Source organism: Pimephales promelas, chromosome 6 (assembly GCF_988280905.1).
Source record: "Pimephales promelas chromosome 6, fPimPro1.hap1.1, whole genome shotgun sequence".
Classification (NCBI taxonomy): Eukaryota; Metazoa; Chordata; class Actinopteri; order Cypriniformes; family Leuciscidae; genus Pimephales; species Pimephales promelas.
The window spans coordinates 26049357-26067601 of NC_142774.1; the positions used below are offsets into that span (position 1 = coordinate 26049357).

At 38.9% G+C, this 18245-nt stretch overlaps 2 protein-coding genes across 2 annotated transcripts; both read right to left on the reverse strand.

The window, feature by feature from the left end:
• Nucleotides 1-369: 369 nt before the first annotated feature.
• Nucleotides 370-3828, reverse strand: LOC120487494 (lecithin retinol acyltransferase). The gene is given in 4 exon segments (XM_039683705.2): nucleotides 370-429; nucleotides 432-527; nucleotides 1651-2066; nucleotides 2069-3828. Coding segments are annotated over 4 exon segments (660 nt in total). The 5' UTR covers nucleotides 2157-3828.
• Nucleotides 3829-8602: 4774 nt separating this feature from the next.
• Nucleotides 8603-10326, reverse strand: lrata (lecithin retinol acyltransferase a). Its single transcript, XM_039694070.2, has 2 exons — nucleotides 9794-10326; nucleotides 8603-9511 (listed from the first exon to the last, which is right to left on the reverse strand). Exons 1-2 carry the CDS (start codon nucleotides 10310-10312, stop codon nucleotides 9359-9361), a joined length of 672 nt encoding a protein of 223 aa, XP_039550004.1. The 5' UTR covers nucleotides 10313-10326; the 3' UTR covers nucleotides 8603-9358.
• Nucleotides 10327-18245: the final 7919 nt, after the last annotated feature.

The window sequence follows — 18245 nt, forward strand, 5'->3', positions numbered from 1 at the left end:
GGTTCCTGCAGACTGATTGGTGCCACACACCGATCGATCAGCTGACATCTGGACATGTACAAAATCTTCCTTCGCCACTCCTTCCATAGCCTTCCATAGTAATCATAATTATCATATACTATATTCATAATAAGCATTAGGTGGGGACCTATGACATGTGATAATACGAAAATTTAATCAAAGTTTTTATGAATAATCCATCATCACCACTTCTTGTAACATTTAGGCTATAGTTTGCATAGCAGACACATATTGTCCCAGATATCAAGAGATTTTGTAGCCTGCATGAAGGGCAGATGTTGACTGAGTAAATGCTTTTAAGGGAATTTCAGGATCAACATTAAAGGACAAATTCCACCCGGAGTGTCTTCAAGATGCCATCCAGATTGTAAAGGGAATGATGACAATGGGAAGGGTGGTGAGAGGTGTCATATAGCGCCTAGATATAAAATGATGAAGGCTCCAATTATAGCTGACAGGAAGGCCATCTTCCTGCTGAAGAGAATTGTCCTTACAGTTTTGCAGAACTGAAAGAGAGGGGAGAGAAAATGTTTAGAATGGAATCAGATGATTGTGTTCTATATTAGAAACATTTGCTACAGGTTTACAAACTGATGATTCCTTCTGTCACTGTGTAAGATAATGCACTCCAGCTGTCCACTAGATGGTGCTGGTACTGGTTTTTGATGCTATTCAAAATGCAAAATAAAATGGCTTTTTCTGTCTCCTTTTCAGAATTTATTCAGATATAAAGAAGTATACTGGAATCTTTTAAAACATATTGCAAATGTAAAAGCAAATGAAGAAGAAGCTCATCAAATTTAATAGGAAAAGAGCCATGCTTCTTTTATATTATTTTATTGAATCTGAATGTGTGAAAAATATTTTTTGGTAATACTTTTCAAAAAGATTCAATTCAATATTCGATATAGAATTTAGTCTATAAATAACAGTTATTTTAAAATCTAGTTATAGACTTTAATCTAATATTCATTTATATGAAAAAATAAACATTAACCTGAAGATTTCCTTAATTGTCATTGTTAGTCCATATGTACCTAATGAAGTAACTAATTAAATCTAATTTTCACACATTTCATAATCATAGTCTTAGCTGTTTGGCTCCAAATACAAGACTGGTAACTGTTGTTATAGATCAGACTTGGCTTTTGTGCTCTGACAGTTATCCTGTTTGTTTGTTGCATTCTACATTTTCATAGCACATGTGGTTAAGTTTACAACAGAATGCACACGATGTGCACAAGTCTTTTCTCTGCTCTATTTATAGGGTCTAAACCATGAGGGTAAGAGTTCACTGACATATTAAGATTAGAAATAATCAGTAACCTTCTTGCGTAGGAGGATATTGTGATATGCTTGGAATTTGAAAACAATAATGGACAAGTAAAAAAAATGCAGTGTTGGGGCACTTAATGAATAAAAGTTTTTTGAGCACCACCCTTTTTTGAGCTTTACCCTCACAGGAATAAATTACATGTAATATATATTTAAATAAAAAACAGCTATTTTAAATTGTAATAATATTTCACAATATTTTTGATCAAATAAATATTGGCAACACCAAACTTTTGTATCTTCCACACATATCACCCTCCACCCTGTTTTTTTTTTTTTTTTTTTTTTCCTTACCTGGAAGGTTTGGAAGCTAAATGCAACACCATAGCGGCAATACATAACATAGTGTTCGCAGTTGTGCCACAGTAAGCTGTAGGAGAAAGATCCAATCAGCTTCTCTGCCCGCTGTGCCACTTCCTCTCCATTCAGTGGCTGGACACTGACCATACTATCTGTACTATTGACCTGAATCTGTGCACCATATGCAAAATCAGCCAAAGGGTCTACACGAACACTGGCTGCCTTGGCCAAAACTCCAAAAATCAGTCTTTTGTTGGTCACCATCTGCTCAACCATGGACTTTTCGTTAGTGAATACTGGTAGGATGTCTGGAATAAAATGAGCGACGCGACCTTCACCTAAGTAGATTCCAAAATGTTTAAAAAGAGTCCTTGACACCAGCAAAAGGTCACCGCGCTTGTACAGGGAAAGTCGTAAGTTTTCATCCCTCTGTCTTCTTCACACTCGTCCTCCAGCGCTGAGGTGATGAAGAACAAATTAAACAATCTGAGAGCAATCATGGTGGAAGGCAGTGGATAGTGATGCTGTTCACTTCACATCTACTCAATTTATTTGATCCGCTCTGGAGCAGTGATGTGGTTTGTTTAATTAAGCAGCTTTTGGGCATCACATGTTGACTACGACAAGGTGATTTCACAAGTTTTATATAAGCCCCATTGTGTCTGAATAGATATTAATAGGCCTGCTGAATAAGTCAGCCTTACTGTAATTGCCAGGAGGTAAAAGTCCCGGGTCAATGACGAGATTAATGCAGAGTGCTGGTTGTATAATGCTTACTTGATGAAATAGGAAATAGTTGAACAGAACAATTTTAGAAGAATGTATGCACCCTGACCAAGTGGATGCTATCAAGAATTAAATTCAAATGTATCATAACAGCTTGTCATTTATATACACATAAGTCTTGTCAGGGATTTGCCTGCCTGGATGCACATTAATGTGAGTCTTTCACAGGAAGTGTGGCTTTGCACTTCTGATGTAAGACCTTGCAGTTGAGAGCTTCAATATTAAAAGTACTGATAAGACAACTCAAAACCAAAGAAATTTTGAATTAGAAATGCTATACATGCTTATAGTATTTATGAGGTATATGATCTATACCATAACGATAATATCATTCACTCAACATATTTTGTTGATATTAGAGTGCTAGAGATCAGTAAGTGTATTCATTGGTAGTAGTGAAACTTTGATTGTAGCTACTCTGACTTTGAGGGGGCTCAGCAAACTTCCAAGGGGACATTTGATGCTATTTGCAGTTAGTGTGTAAAAGACGCACACATTTAAAAAACAAAACAAAAAAACATGCAAGGCATTTCTGCCTGACACACATCCAACATTTGGGCTGGCTGCAGAGTTGTTAGCCAGGAGTCACTCATTGCTCCTTTAATCCTGGTGGTTGAGCAGCGGCAGGGACGTCTCCCATATACTGCCTCATCCTTTCTCCGTGAGCCAGTTAGATTAAATTTGCACAAAGAGTAAAAAGAGTTACTTGTTATTTAGGTGCAGATACCGTTTCCACCTCTGTGTATATATTATACAAGAGTAACAAGAGCAACACATTCACTGTACTGGCATGTATTGTTCTGGTTCTTTGTGTTTAGTCCTTGTTTCCTTGGTTTTTAGTTTGTCCTTTTTAGTTTCTGTTTTCTGTCCCTACCAGGGTCCCTCATGCTTCTGTCTTCGCCATGGTCTGTCGATTCCCAAGTTCCACAATTGACTTACGGTCCTTACGGTCAGCTGAACCTCCATCCCTTTGGCTCTGCCATTATCCTCTGCCCACATGGCTCCAACAATCTTTCACTCCACTGCTAGCTATTCTTTCCTATATGGTCATATTTGACAAATTATAAATGGATGCTACCTTAAAGGACAACTCCGGCGCAAAATGAACCTTTGGTCTAATTGCACATTGTTACCTATTCAACCGTTATCTGAGATTTTTTTTCATGATTGCCGAATCTAAATAGTTTTATCTATAAAAACAGTTTAGCCTATAATGCTAGTATAACGCTAGTCTATAGGGCATAGAGTAATGACAAATAAAAATCGCTTGTTATTACCACTAACAAGGCTCAAAATAGCCCCACAGTAACACGGTAGCACAATAAGGATCCCTACATTCAAACCGAAGCATTGAGAACTTTGTCAGTGTCCATACAATAAGAAGATATTTTATACACACAGTCAACTTCACGAATACAGGAAGAAGCCATCTTTAAAATATAGTCGTCGATCTACGAACGCTGATCCAAGTGCGCTGAACTGTGCAGAATCTTATATGGTCCGTTGCTTCCGGAAGAAACACAAACACGAACCATTTTCTTCTCTTTAATATGTACATGTTGCCTACTGTTCACGCTCACATTATCACTTTATTCACATCTCACCAGCGCACTTGGATCGGCGTTCGTAGATCGACTGGTACAGACTTTTTTTCAAAGATGGCTTCTTCCTGTATTCGCGAAGTTGACTGTGTGTATAAAATATCTTCTTATTAAACTGTATGGACACTGACAAAGTTCTCAATGCTTCGGTTTGAATGTAGGGATCCTTATTGTGCTGCCGTGTAACTGTGGGGCTATTTTGAGCCTTGTTAGTGGTAATAACAAGCGATTTTTATTTGTCATTACTCTATGCCCTATAGACTAGCGTTATACTAGCATTATAGGCTAAACTGTTTTTATAGATAAAACTATTTACATTCGGCAATCATGAAAAAAAATCTCAGATAACGGTTGAATAGGTAACAATGTGTAATTAGACCAAAGGTTCATTTTGCGCCGGAGTTGTCCTTTAAGGTGGGCATACTGTGCGATGTCTGTGCGATTTCAGCAAGGTAGTACCTACTCACACTCAACGAGTAAATCGCATGCGATGCAAAGCCAAAGTTCAGGATTTATGCGCTCACACTGTACGGTCCGATCGTCGAGCTGCGACTTCACTGCTCACACTATACGTGTAATATCTGCGATAACCCTCTGGATTGCACCTATAGACGTGTATGTATCCAGAGATATTGTGAAAACAAGCATCTGCTATCCAAATCAAGATGATTTAGCATTTTCAGTTTATGCATTTAATTATTATTAGTATTATTGTATTATAATTATTAGGGGAGGCCTATAGGCTAATTTTATTTATAGCTAAATTGATCCGCTATTGTAATTAATTTGCCACGCAATATTTTCACAGCACATAACCAACTTGCTGTGAGGATAATAAAATATTACATAATCTTACTTCTCATTAAAAATCGGCTAAAATATTTAGGTTGATTACAATGAATTATAGGCATATAAAATAGCTATTAACAGTCTATAATATGTCCAAACATTGCCATAATTAATCATCAATGAAAATTAAAAACAGTTTTATTTCAAAAACATTGTTTAACAAATTAATAAAAGAGGTGTCACATCGCAGGTGGCTTGGAAGACGTGGGTAATATTATCCATTTTGCAACACGAACTGGAGGTAAGCAACAGTAATTTGTTGCCAGTTTGAACTACAGAACTTAAAGATCTCCCTCTTTTCGTTTTTTTTTTATTTTATTTTTGTTGCAGATGAAATGTTTAAACTTCGTGACGTAGTTTTCGCGCAGGTGCAGTGAGGGAAAAAACAGAGTTTATTGCAATTGGTTCGTAGCTTTGCTTCAACTGTGCGATATAGTCACAAGGAGAGACCAAAATTTCTGACATGCCAGAAATTAATCTGACCATCCGATTGCTAATCGCCTCTCATTTCTCCCTGTACACTGCACGAACACTGCACGACAAACAACGCACGACAAAGCTGAAAATCGGTCCGACATGAAAAAGAGTCGGACGAGTCAGAATTCGACTCAAAATCGGACGAAAATCGCACAGTGTATGCCCACCTTACCAATTTGTCTCTATCCCCAAAGGCCACCCTTACAAATACCCCTTACCAGCTTACAGTAAATGTGTCCTAGAAGGTGCGGGAAGGGAGTCCCGGTGTTTTGGCGCGGTAACAAATTGAGCATCAATTTTCAATGAGAATAGGGAGAAAATTAGATCAGGAAAAGACTCAAACTGTGGTTGGTTGCATCAAAAGCTAAATTGAGCATTTTTACTCTTCCAGTACTGTCTCATGTACTGTATCATGTATAGGCCATGAGATGGGACCTCAAATTTGGGCTACTGGTACCATTTTGATGAATTAAGTTTCTTTTTGATTTTCATGAAGGTACACGTCTCCAGTGTTGGGAAAATGTGTGATAGCATCCGATCCATGGTAGCTTTCATTAGAAATCAACAGTGCTTTTGCTGGGAGAGGTAAAGCTAGTGCTTAAAAGCAGGGGTGCCCAACACAGCTCCTGCAGATCGACTGTCCTGCACAGTTCTCCAACTAATCAAACACACCTGAAGCAACCAAATAAGGTCTTCATTGTAACGTAAAGACTTCGGAAGCAATTGCAAGTAACAATGTTTATTAGAAACTCAGTACACTGTCCGCAGACAAGCAGGAAGAACTCAGTACACAGTCCACAGATAAGCAGGGTAGCGGCGCAGGGACTCGATGGTCAGATAGACAGGGTGCAGGTGAAGTGACGATCAACAAGACTAATCCAGAACATCCACGGGGAAACAGACAGGAACAACGAAGGATACTGGAACGCAGAGGGCTCTGACACTGGACATCACAAACAACGATCTGACAATGGAGATGAGAAATGGGTGAGATTAAGTAGACCGGGATGATAGACTGCAGCTGGTGATGAGTGATTGTTGAATGAACTCTGATGAACGGCCACGCCCGTCCAATCAGCACATACACCCATACAACAACAGAAACACGAGACATGAATGAGACATAGGATTTACCAACCGTGACGTTCATGATCACTTGAAAATAAAAGGCAGGTGTGTTTAATTAGGGTTGGAGATAAACTGTGCAGGACAGTCGACCGGCAGGAGCAGGGTTGGGCACCCCTGCTTTAAAGTACCTGATCACAGACAAGAGTGTCCAAAAACTGCTTGGCCAGAACTGGGACCTCCCATCTGAATTAATGCACAAACTGGAAACTTTCACATGCCAAATCTACTCCCCAAAAGCAGCAATGACAAAGATCAATGACCTAAGATACCGTCTCTTCTGCGCTAAGAGGGGTGAGATAGAAAGCCATCAGCTTCCACCATGCTGAGACAGTGAAGCCTGCCCAAAGAGCTAACTACCAGGCTGCATTATGGAGGAGATGCTTGGAAAGGGACCCAAAAGCAACTAGCCCTGTTGGTCATGGATGGAAGATCGAGTCTGTGGGAGGAGTTGACCAGCTGGTAGTTCAGTGGATGGATGGCCAACCAGCACCTGAAGCTCTATTAGATTTATTGGCCTGCAACTGTCCAAAGCACTGTGTCCACTACTAAATGTGTTTGTGTTGCAAATGGACTCATGTGCACGGATATGTGTAGGCAGCCTGATTGTGAGAATCAAGCATGTGTTTCAGACACTGATGAAATTCATGATGCCAAAAGTGATGAAGTGGACATGGAGAGTCATTCTTACTAGATATGACAAATCAAAGAGTAAAGTAGTACAGTGGCTTAAAACACTGCATCTTTTGGTAAGAGGTTAAGTAGCATTTATTGCATTCTTTGTGTAAAAGGTATAATTCATTTAATTCCTGTTAAATTTGTTGTAAATAAATTATTTTGCTCATGTTCCAAAACCTTCTCAATACCAGAATAAACAGTTAATCTTCTCACAAAGCTATGATCTAATATGGTGTGCATGGACCCACCACTTACTTGTTCTCAAAAGCATATATGTTGGGTTGGAAACCTTTAACTCTGTTTCCTCAATACCTCATTAATAAAACAAAAATGTGGCAAATCTCTGACCATACGTCAACATCCGCCTTTTTAGGCTACCCTTAAACGTCGGTTAGATGACGTTATCGGATCCTAACCCTACCCCAGACCTAAACCTACCCCTAAACCTACCCCGTCACCTAACCGACGTTAAAGGTAAAGCGTCAGCTGTATGATGGCCCGGGATCGTCATGGAACCGACGTTTAAGGGTACCCTAAAAAGGTGGATGTTGACGTATGGTCAAAAGACGTCCCAAGACGTCAGTTATATGACTTCTTGGGATGAGACTGTGTTACATTAGACAGACATATCATAAAATGCCACCAAGTCAAATTTCATTTATCCTTCTTCTTGACATATGTTTGAAAATCGTCCTCCGTAACCAAAAATTACATTGAATCTATATCACACATTTTTCAAATACAGGGTCATATACCTCCACAAAAATGCTGTTTAATCCCTCAAAATGGTACCAATCAACCCTATGTCTCATGGCCTACTAGATTGGTTTCTTGTCATTAATCTGCCCAAAGCAGACAATTGTAAAAATCCTTTGTAAACAAGGTGGATTGTTTGCAAATATAAAATGTAGGCTATCTAAATCATCTTTAATGTAAAAGAAAATAAAAACTATAAAACAACATGTTAAATGAATAACTTATCATTTTTGAGGGCATGTTATTATTTTTATTTATTTTTTTTAACTTTTTTTTTTATAACATACAATTCTTGAAATGTATCTAAAAAAAAAAAAAAACATCACAGTAAATTACAGCCACTTCTTGTTTCTGGTAATAATATATTTGAAAACAATAAGCTTGTTCATCATTTAAGCAGGAGTACCAGAGAAAATATGTTAAGGGCACTCACATGGGGGCCTCTTAATATTTTTTTTAACAATGGTGGGACAACAGTGTTGAGAACCACTGCTTTAGACCCAAACACTATACTTTCTAAATACAATTCTAACACTTTTTGTGAACATTGACAATTAAATTCTACCCACATTCATCCCAAAGTGACATAATTCAATAATTAAAATGTTTCACTAAAATGAACATTGACAATTAAATTCTACCCACATTCATCCCAAAGTGACATAATTCAATAATTAAAATGTTTCTCCTTTTTATTTTGTATGATTTAATGTCAAGAAGAATTCTGCAATAAAACTACTTCATTTCATTAAAAAAAAAAGAAAAGAAAAAAATCTTTCACAGAACATTGACCTGGCCTAAAAACACTCAATGATATTAAATCAGATGCACAAATCAGATTATAGAGCCCATGCAAATTCCACAGGTTCAACCACGTTGAGATTGCTTGGAATTCAAACATTTTGGCTTTAATTTGCGGAAAATATGGTAATAAATCAAATGTTTACAGCAAAACCAGAGATACTTGTATTTACACATCTAACATTCATTATGTCTATAATGTTCTTCTTCTGGTTCTTGTTTAGGAACTTAAGGTATTAAATATATATTTTAAACTGTACAAATTCACAATCAAGCATAAAAATAACAATAAAAAACTATAATGTATGTTTTAAAGGCACTTTTAGTGAGCATTACACATGAAATCTGTAACTTTAAGCTACAACAATATTGGCTTTACCAATTTTAAGTTTATGATTTAAAAGGAAAAAATATGCAGCAAGCTAGAGCTAATGGCCTGTTTTCATGAATTTAATGAAAAAGCTTACAATTTAACGTAGGTTATATAAATTGCAAACTATAGGCTATGCTGAAACATGGCTTGAAAACATAATCAGACGTTACACTCCACTTTTGCACGATGCATTGCATTTTTGTGTTTTTGTCCCCTTTAAGACTGAACTGTGTTGTTGATGTATAGAAATTGTCTCTCAGCCAGCCATCCACAGCATGAAGGGAATAAGGATTGTGGGTAATGTAGTTGAAGGTGCCATGCCAAAGCAAAGGATGTACATCACCCCCATCCCAATGGTTAAGGCCACACTTCTCTGGTCCCGAATGATGGTTTTCAGACAGTCACAGAACTGCACAAGAAAATACATTAAATATATATAGCCAAATTAACGGACTTTGTCCAAATCCAATTTAGGTTTTTCAAAATTCCAGGTTTTTATAGGCACTAAAAATCATCATCATCATCATCAATATTTTATCGTTTGTGATCCAATATTGGCATTTTGATAACATGGCATTAATAGCCTACATAATAGCCAACTTATTAATTCTGCTATTTTAATTAGGCAATTAAGTAGCTACAACAGAAGGTGTGTTAGCCTATACTTTACACGTTTTTGAAGATAACTCACCGTCTCTGTCTGCTGGCTCACAGGTGTCCCGTACCTGCAATACGTCACGAAATGTTCACAATTATTCCATAACAAACTGTACGAAATGTCGCCGACCAGTTTCTCTGCTCTTCTCGCGACGTCTTCGCTCGCGAGGGCTTGGCACTTCATTTTCATGTCCATATCATTCACAAGAATCTGAGCTCCATACGCGAAATCTTCAACCGAATCCACGCGTATACTCGCGTGTCTGTAAATGCAGCCTAAAATGAGTCTTTTGTTGGTGACAACTGGTTTAATGAGCTGTTTGTCGTTAGTTAATATGGGCATGATGTCAGGCATCATGTGCGCCACTCTGTTCTCGCCCAGATAGATGCCGTAATGAACGAAGAGAGTGCGCTGCACCTCCAATAGATCTCCTCTCCTGAGCATTGGGCATCTCACCGCACACTTCTCCGTCCCCTGCCATATACTTTTAAAAAGATTAAAATTTGAGAAAAGAAAGAATTTCTCAAATAGAAATGTCAGCGAGTCTAGCATTTTTGTGTTTTTATGACAGTGAAGACCTCACAGTCGACTGAGAATTTATATGGCATGTGTTTATGGTGTGAGGAGGTTCCCAACATTCTGATTGGCTGGAAGTTAAATTCCCACAGTAAACCACTTTAATACTTCTACACTGGATTACTTAATGTTGTGTAGTTTTTCTTGGAAATAAACAGTAGGCTACGATTATTGGTAACACTTCATAATAGGCTACCTTTAATAAATACATTTTAACCCACATTAATAAAATACATTTCATTAGCTATCAAGTAGTAGGAATATTGATTACTGTATTAAAATATTCAAGTTTCAAGTTTGTGTTTATATAGCACATTTAAAAACAGCAACAAGGCTGACCAAAGTGCTGAACAATACAAATGATAAAAAAACAAAAGAAAAGACAAGGATAATATTGTGTTTTATAGCATTGTATAGATATATATATTGATTGATTGACAATACATTTACTTTTTATACTTATTTAAACTGCTTGCAATCAGCATTGTAATTAATCAGATACACGCAATCTGCACTGTAATTAAATATGCTTATTCATTCAACTGTGCAACAGTAAATTCACATGTAAAGAAAACAAAAAACAACCAACTCCACAATGAGACTTTGTTATCTAAAATATAATTAGACTCATATGTTTTTGTGGCCATTATATGGCTACATTTCCACCTTGTCAACAAACGTCTAGGTCTGTGAGCTTAATAGTTTCAGACACATGAAAAGGCTTATCCAGAACCATATTTTCCCTTTTGCTTGAAAATGTTGCTAAGTCCACTTTGAGCTGATTTTGTCTGTGAAACGTGAGCTTTTTAATTAGAGGCAGGAGCTGATTATCCTATAACAATACCGCCTGCTGTTCTCACATGCATTGGTCCAGACTTTTAGCCTCCCAGCCATTCTCATAAGCACCCAAAAAATGTATGCGACCGTGAAAGTAAGAAGTGACCGTAATTAGCAGTGGCCTGCAATAGAGATTATTTGTCGTAATCAGGTCATCTGATAAACTTGAATATCATTCCCAGATTCTTCCAGAATCCAGATCCTCTTTCTTTTTAAATCATTAAACCCACTTGTCCAATCTAGCGCATGAAATCAGAATATCTTCCTCTTCAACATTAACATATCAGCAGAAAATCAGAAGAATCAGGAGATTATACCATCTGATTGTCACGGTGTGGTGCAGGCAGAAGATCAGACAGAGAGTCCAGATTCCCAATTAATATAACTTTCACTCACAAAAACAAGCACGGATACAGGCAGAAGACGAAAGCAACACAGGGTAAAATGAACAGACCAACAAGGACAGACTGAACAGAAGCAAACTAAATACAAGCATGAATCAAACAGAACAAGGTGAAGACAGGTGATACAGATGAACAAGACGATGAACCGGTGGCTGATTGAGGGACTGAGTTCAGGTGTGGAGACAAGATCCTGGGAAGTGTAGTGCAGAAGACGAAGACAGACTGGTGCAGACGAGGACTGTGACATCACTCCCTCCTCCCGGTAAGTGACCTCACGCCGTAGAACAGAGGAGGGAGGGCGCCCTGAAGGCTGGCCAGGGCGTGGCTAAACTTGGACAGGAAGCCTCCAGGGCGGAGCAGGACATGGACGTGACCAGGGCGGAGCAGGCTGAGGGTGTGGCCAGGGCTGAGCAGGACGTGGCGTAGCAGGCTGAGGGCGTGGCCAGGGTGGAGCAGGATGTGGACGTGGCCAGAGCGGAGCAGGATGTGGACGTGGCGGAACAGGTTTAGGGCGTGGCCAGGGCGGAGCAGGACGTGGCGGAGCAGGCTGAAGGCGTGGCCTGGGCGGAGCAGGCTGAGGGCGTGGCAGAGCAGGCTGAGGGCGCAGCCACGGCGGTGAAGACCCTTCAGGCGGCCACGGCGGTGAAGACCACTTCAGGCGGCCACGGCGGTGAAGACGGAGGGAGGAGCCATGGAGGAGGCGGGACTGACGACTCCAGGGAGCCGACTGATGGAGGCGGAGCAGGTGATCGAGGAGACCAAGGTGAAGCCATCGAGCCAGGGCGATGTTGAAAGGCTGGAGGGACTTGGTGACACAGATGGCTCCGGCGACCGAGGCCAAGACGAGGGACCTGAAGACCGCAGCGGAGCCAGCGGCGGCGGTGAGGGAAGTACGAGCCATGGTGGAGGTAATGGACCGGAAGGCTGCAGCAGAGTCCAGGTCGAGGAGGTCCGAGGATCCCCTGACCCTGATGGAGTTGGTGGCAGGCAGACCCACAGCGATTCCACCTCCTCGAAGCACTCCGGGGAAGCAGTGGGGTTACCAAGCAGTGGTGGAGGAACGGTCAAAACGTGATGGTTAGGAGGAGGTGGGAGAGGGAGGCTGGGAGGGAACATGGTCTCTGGCTCTGGCTCTGGCTGGACGGTCTCGGTCTAGGGCTGGACAGGGCTGATGAGAAGCTCTGTGCTGGGAGGAACCAGCAACAAAGGCTCAGGGTTGGTGGATTCCTCTCAGTGGGTATCGCAGGGCCCGACGGTAACTGGCGACCCATTACAGAGAAGTACCCAGTCAACATATACGTCTCAAAATTCTCTTGAGGTCCCACACCGGGCAGGCGTGCCTTTGTCTCTGCATTGAGGGCTGAATAGAAGAAAACTCAATGAGAGATCGGGAAAAGAGCTAAAGCACGCCAGGTCGAGATAAGCCGCGGTGTGGACCTCGAGAGATTGTTCCAGCAAAATTAATTTCATATTAGCATCCATTGTAGGTTTGAGGTCAGTCGATCTGTCACAGTGTGGTGCAGGCAGAAGATCAAACAGAGTCCAGATTCCCAATTAATATAACTTTTACTCACAAAAACAAGCACGGATACAGGCAGAAGACGGAAGCAACACAGGGTAACATGAACATTGACCGACAAGGACAGACTGAACAGAAGCAAACTAAATACAAGCATGAATCAAACATAACAAGGTGAAGACAGGTGATACAGATGAACAAGACGATGAACCGGTGGCTGAGTTCAGGTGTGGAGACAAGAGGATCCTGGGAAGTGTGGTGCAGAAGACGAAGACAGACTGGTGCAGACAAGGACTGTTGCTGCGTTCAAGTCCTCCTGGGAAGTTCGTACGTATGATGTGGGAAGTCGTGTTAACGACGTGAGGTGCGTTCAAGTCAGTTTCGTCGGAGCAAAATGGCGGTGTGCCTTCTTTTAATGAATAACACGAAAATACAGCAAGGTTTGTTAACTCTGCTAATAAAAAAATGAAGAACAAAGAATGCGCATCAGGTGTGTTTTTCTTTTTATGTTTTTTATTAGCTTATGAAGCCAATGTAAACTCTATCAGGTATCATTTTTATATTATAATGATATCATATTTTGTGCAGAGAGCTTGCTTTATAAATGAAAAAGCCTAACAATGTCAATGAGTAAACATTGAAATTCAATTAAAATTTACCGTCAAAAGACGTTGAATGAACGTTTCTCACTGACACGCCCCCAACTCGTACAGATCGGGGCTTAAAGAAAATCCCGAGCTCCCCACTGGTATTTACGACATTGTGGTGGCGTTAAAGTGCGTTCAACCCGTAATTACTACGAGATGACTTGAACGCAGCATGTGACACTGATAACATCTCAGAGAAACAAGATTATAATTTTTTGTCCACAATGATAAAAACTGTATTTTTTTCATACATTTTTCATGAATCTTATGATCATTCATTTCGCATATTTATTTCTCCTTCTTTCTTTTAGCTTATAATACAAAAGCAAGCAATGCCATTGGTTCAGAATCAATACTAAAATACAAGAATAACATTATTTAAATAAAAAAGAGATCAGCTAATTTAACACAAGAAGTCTGCCTACACCGTGTAAGATTGTTACCAGTTCAGTAGACAAACTGGGAGAGGCAATGAAGGTACAACTGTAATAAAGTAATCAAAATGTCTAAAAATGGTCTAGAATAGATGGTAACACCAGAAGGAACCAATAAATTTGTAATAGCTAATTACAGGCCAGTTTTGTTTATCTTTGTTCAACTAAGATGCAAACTAATCATGCCAGAACAGTTTTTTCAGTTGCTGTTTGTCCAGTAGCACAGGCTTTTGGCTGTGATAGCATTTTCTTAAGTGGGTATTTTTCATATGCATATCTATTAACTGCAATAGTTAAAACACCATGCAAGAAAAATCACCAACATGATGCAAGAAAATGGAGATTTTTTATTTAATAAAATAAATACAAGTTTGTGATAATGTTCACTCTCTTCAGTTTCCTTATTTATACAAGATCATATGTTCATACCCATCTTGTTTAGTATAAATCAGATAAATAGTACATTTATTTTCATTATTGTGGCCTTCAAAGCCATTTATTTTGTGTTAAATATTTGGCAACTGTGCTCACCAGGCAGTCTGAGGTCTTTAGGGCAGATGTGAAACTGCGGTCATTGCAGAACTACACTTAAAGTGATGGCCACTGAACTTACACTGCCCTTGCTAAGACCTCCCACTTACAAATTCACTGTGATCATATTTACGGGATGCCAGATAAGAGTACTCTTGTTGAGAAAACAAATACACTATACTTAACTCTCACTACTGGACTTCAGGACTTCAGTAAATCAAATAGACAGGAGAGGTAAACCTGAGTAACTACTTTGCATAAGCATAAACAATCCCATTGGGAAACATTAGAAGCGGTGTGCTATTTAAAAAATAAATACATTAACGAATATAATTAAAACTTGATTACATTACTCCAGTTTTTAACACACGTCACCGGGGGCCTGAACGACGACGCCGGTTTAGGTGGCTAGCCAGCTATGTTTCAGTTTAGTTTGTGCCAACCCTGGGTTTTAGGTACCATGATAGTGGTTTGGCTTTTGGCAGCGTTCATCGCCATAGTAACTTACGCTCCACGGCTAACCTGGTCCGGGGCAGGTTGCGTTCCAGGTAAGAACAGAGAATGTCTAATTGAAGAGAATTGGCACTGGCTGGTTACTTCCGGGTTCTGGACTGGCTGCACTAACGCGTCTCTGTCCATGCGGGGGCGCTCGCGGTCAAGTGCAGAATGAATGGGAGTCAATGGGGTTTCACCCTCAGAAATCCACTTTTCTCAGGATGTAACTTTTTGTCAAGTAATTTGAAAGTTGCATTCAAAAGGGAGGGCTAAGATAATACACTCAGCTGAAAATTGCATTTTTAAGTTCACTTTATCTGTTCTAAAAATCCGTTCAAAAATGTGATGACGTCACACAATAGCATAAAGCTAGCGTGTTCCGGCCAACAACAGCCTAACCTGTAATAAATCAAAAGGACATAAGTACTCGTTCATTCGACTTTTCGCCTATAATCTATATTGAACTTGCGGAATCAACAATAAAATCTATTTTTATTTAACGACAAGCAGGTAGCCGTTTAGCCCCATAGACTCCCATTCATTCTGCACTCGCCTGTGATCACCTCCAGTGGAATTCTAGCCAAGTGGAATTTTAGTGGAACTGCAACCAAGGTGATGCACAATGGGGCTAATAGGAAGTGCCAAGGCTCTCCGTTAGACGGGCTCTGGTAAGAAGTTGCAAACCGAACTTGGACCAATCAGCTGTGAGCAAAGTGACACATGACGTGACGCGACAAAGTCACTCCACCTGTTACCACTTCAAATTAAAGGTCACTACACAGCAAATGATTTTAAAAGACAAAATCATGGCTTTTAGTAAATAAATTTGTATGATTTAGAGATTATTTCTGTAATTATTATACCCTAAAATGATCTCACATGTACAATTTTAGTTAATCAATTATTATTACGCAGATTTTAAATGAATACTTATATAAACGCAATATAAATATGCTTTAGAATCAATAAATGAAGCTATAAAATGACTACATGTGAGCTTAAATGTTCAATTCTCTCTATACCTTCATCAACATAAACTAACTTCACAACTTTTACTTGCACTGATATATAGCGAGACTTTCTTTTAGTTGTCCTCTTTCATAGACAGTTATTTTCTTCTTGCTGTGTACATTTATTTAAATTCTTAATATTTTAATACTTTTTATTTAAATTGCGCTACTTCTTTCGCGAGAAATTAATTTCAATGAGTTTTGAATGAGTTTCACTCTTTCTCAGCAATGATTGGCTGTTCGCTACTGATGTCACACCTAAACTCCTAAACTCAAGATCAGATCAAACTTGTCAAGCCTGATTTGACAGAGAAAGTTGCTGATAAGCATCATGATACCAACAAAGCCTGGTTGGATTGGTTTGGTTTTGTCAACTCAAAAGTAATCCTGCAACCCCGAGTTTGTTCAACTACCATCATATGGTACAGGCCCCTGAAGTCATGATGGTTCAGTAAACATCATAATAACAATGCATGATATTGTGATTTTGAAATTTGCATTCAAAACAACCATTGGAGAGATCAGGATTAGGAAAAGTTTTTTTATCAGAATTAAATGGCTGTCATCTCGAGTCAAAGATGACAAAGAATAAAAAGAGTATTTTAGTAAAGTTTTAGTAGAGTTTAGTAGAGTTTTGCTTTTATTAAACTAAACTTAATTGATCTGTCAAACATATTTGAATTGACAAAATTAAAAACGTTATTCCTTTGCTCGTAAAGTAAAAAAGGGCAACAGGGTTAAAGGATACCTCTTTAATCCATGAATGTTCTGCCAATCATTATTACATTCAGGTCTTAAGTGACCTGGATCTATTTCCTAAATGGATGATCTCTAACTGCAATTGTCACTGAACAGGTAAGGAAAAAAGATGTGAGGACTCAAGCGCAGGAGAAAAATTATAATTTATTACCAGTGTTGTGCAAGTTACTTCCAAACTGTAATACATTAGGTATTACTTGTTACTGTTATTTAAAAGTAATTCATTACCTTACAATATTACTGTCTCAGAATTGTAATGCGTTACATTACTCATGTATTACTTTTGAGTTACTTTCACCAAAATAACTAAGTAGAACTTAACTTTTGGGCTGTAACGATATGCAATATGAAACCGAAATCGCGATTCGCCACACGACTGAGATCCACGAACGTACAGAATCGCGACACACCTCTTCCAACTCCAGCGTTATTCTCCTTACCAGATCCAATGCTGCCTTATCTTTAAATTAGGCTATTAGTATTATTTGAAGTTAACATTATAAAATACGTAGACCTACACCACAAAACTAGTTGAGGATAAATTATTTAAAACTGGGGAAGTCCAGCATTATGGACATTACATTTGCAGTCAAAACTTGAAATAAAAATTCTCAGAAAATACATGTATTGAAACGTATATAGGCTACTTCCTTAAAGGACTCCAGACATTAGACAAATATCAGTCTATGTTTTATTTTTAATATTAGGCAAAAGACACACATTCATGCATGACAAAAAAATAGGAGGCAAAATATATTTTTTGTAATTCTGTTAATTACACTGTGCAAATCGGATGAGGAAGGGCTGGCTCTGCAGTAACCATAGAATTTAAAATATTCATTTTATTTTAGTTTTCGTGTTCACATTTATGAGGAAAAAACAATGTTACAGACGCGACCGCTCTGAACTGGTACTAAAAGACTGCTTTAGAACTTTCACATAGTCTGTTGCCTTTAAGAAGTAAAAGCAGACAATACACTGTAATACAACTGTAATACAAGCCTCACTGAACATGTAACGAGTAAAATATTACTGAAAATTGATTAGTAATGCCTTACACTACTGCGTTACAGCAAAAAGTAATATGTTACTGTAATGTATTACTTTTGTAATGCATTACTCCCAACACTGTTTATTACAAAAACCCACAAGGGGGAAAAACACAATGAATAAAAATGTGACATGTGCATGTGACAGCAATAGCCTCGTATAAAACTGTGCTGATATTTTCATAACAATTAATAAAAATAATAAAATAAAGCATATTTCATTA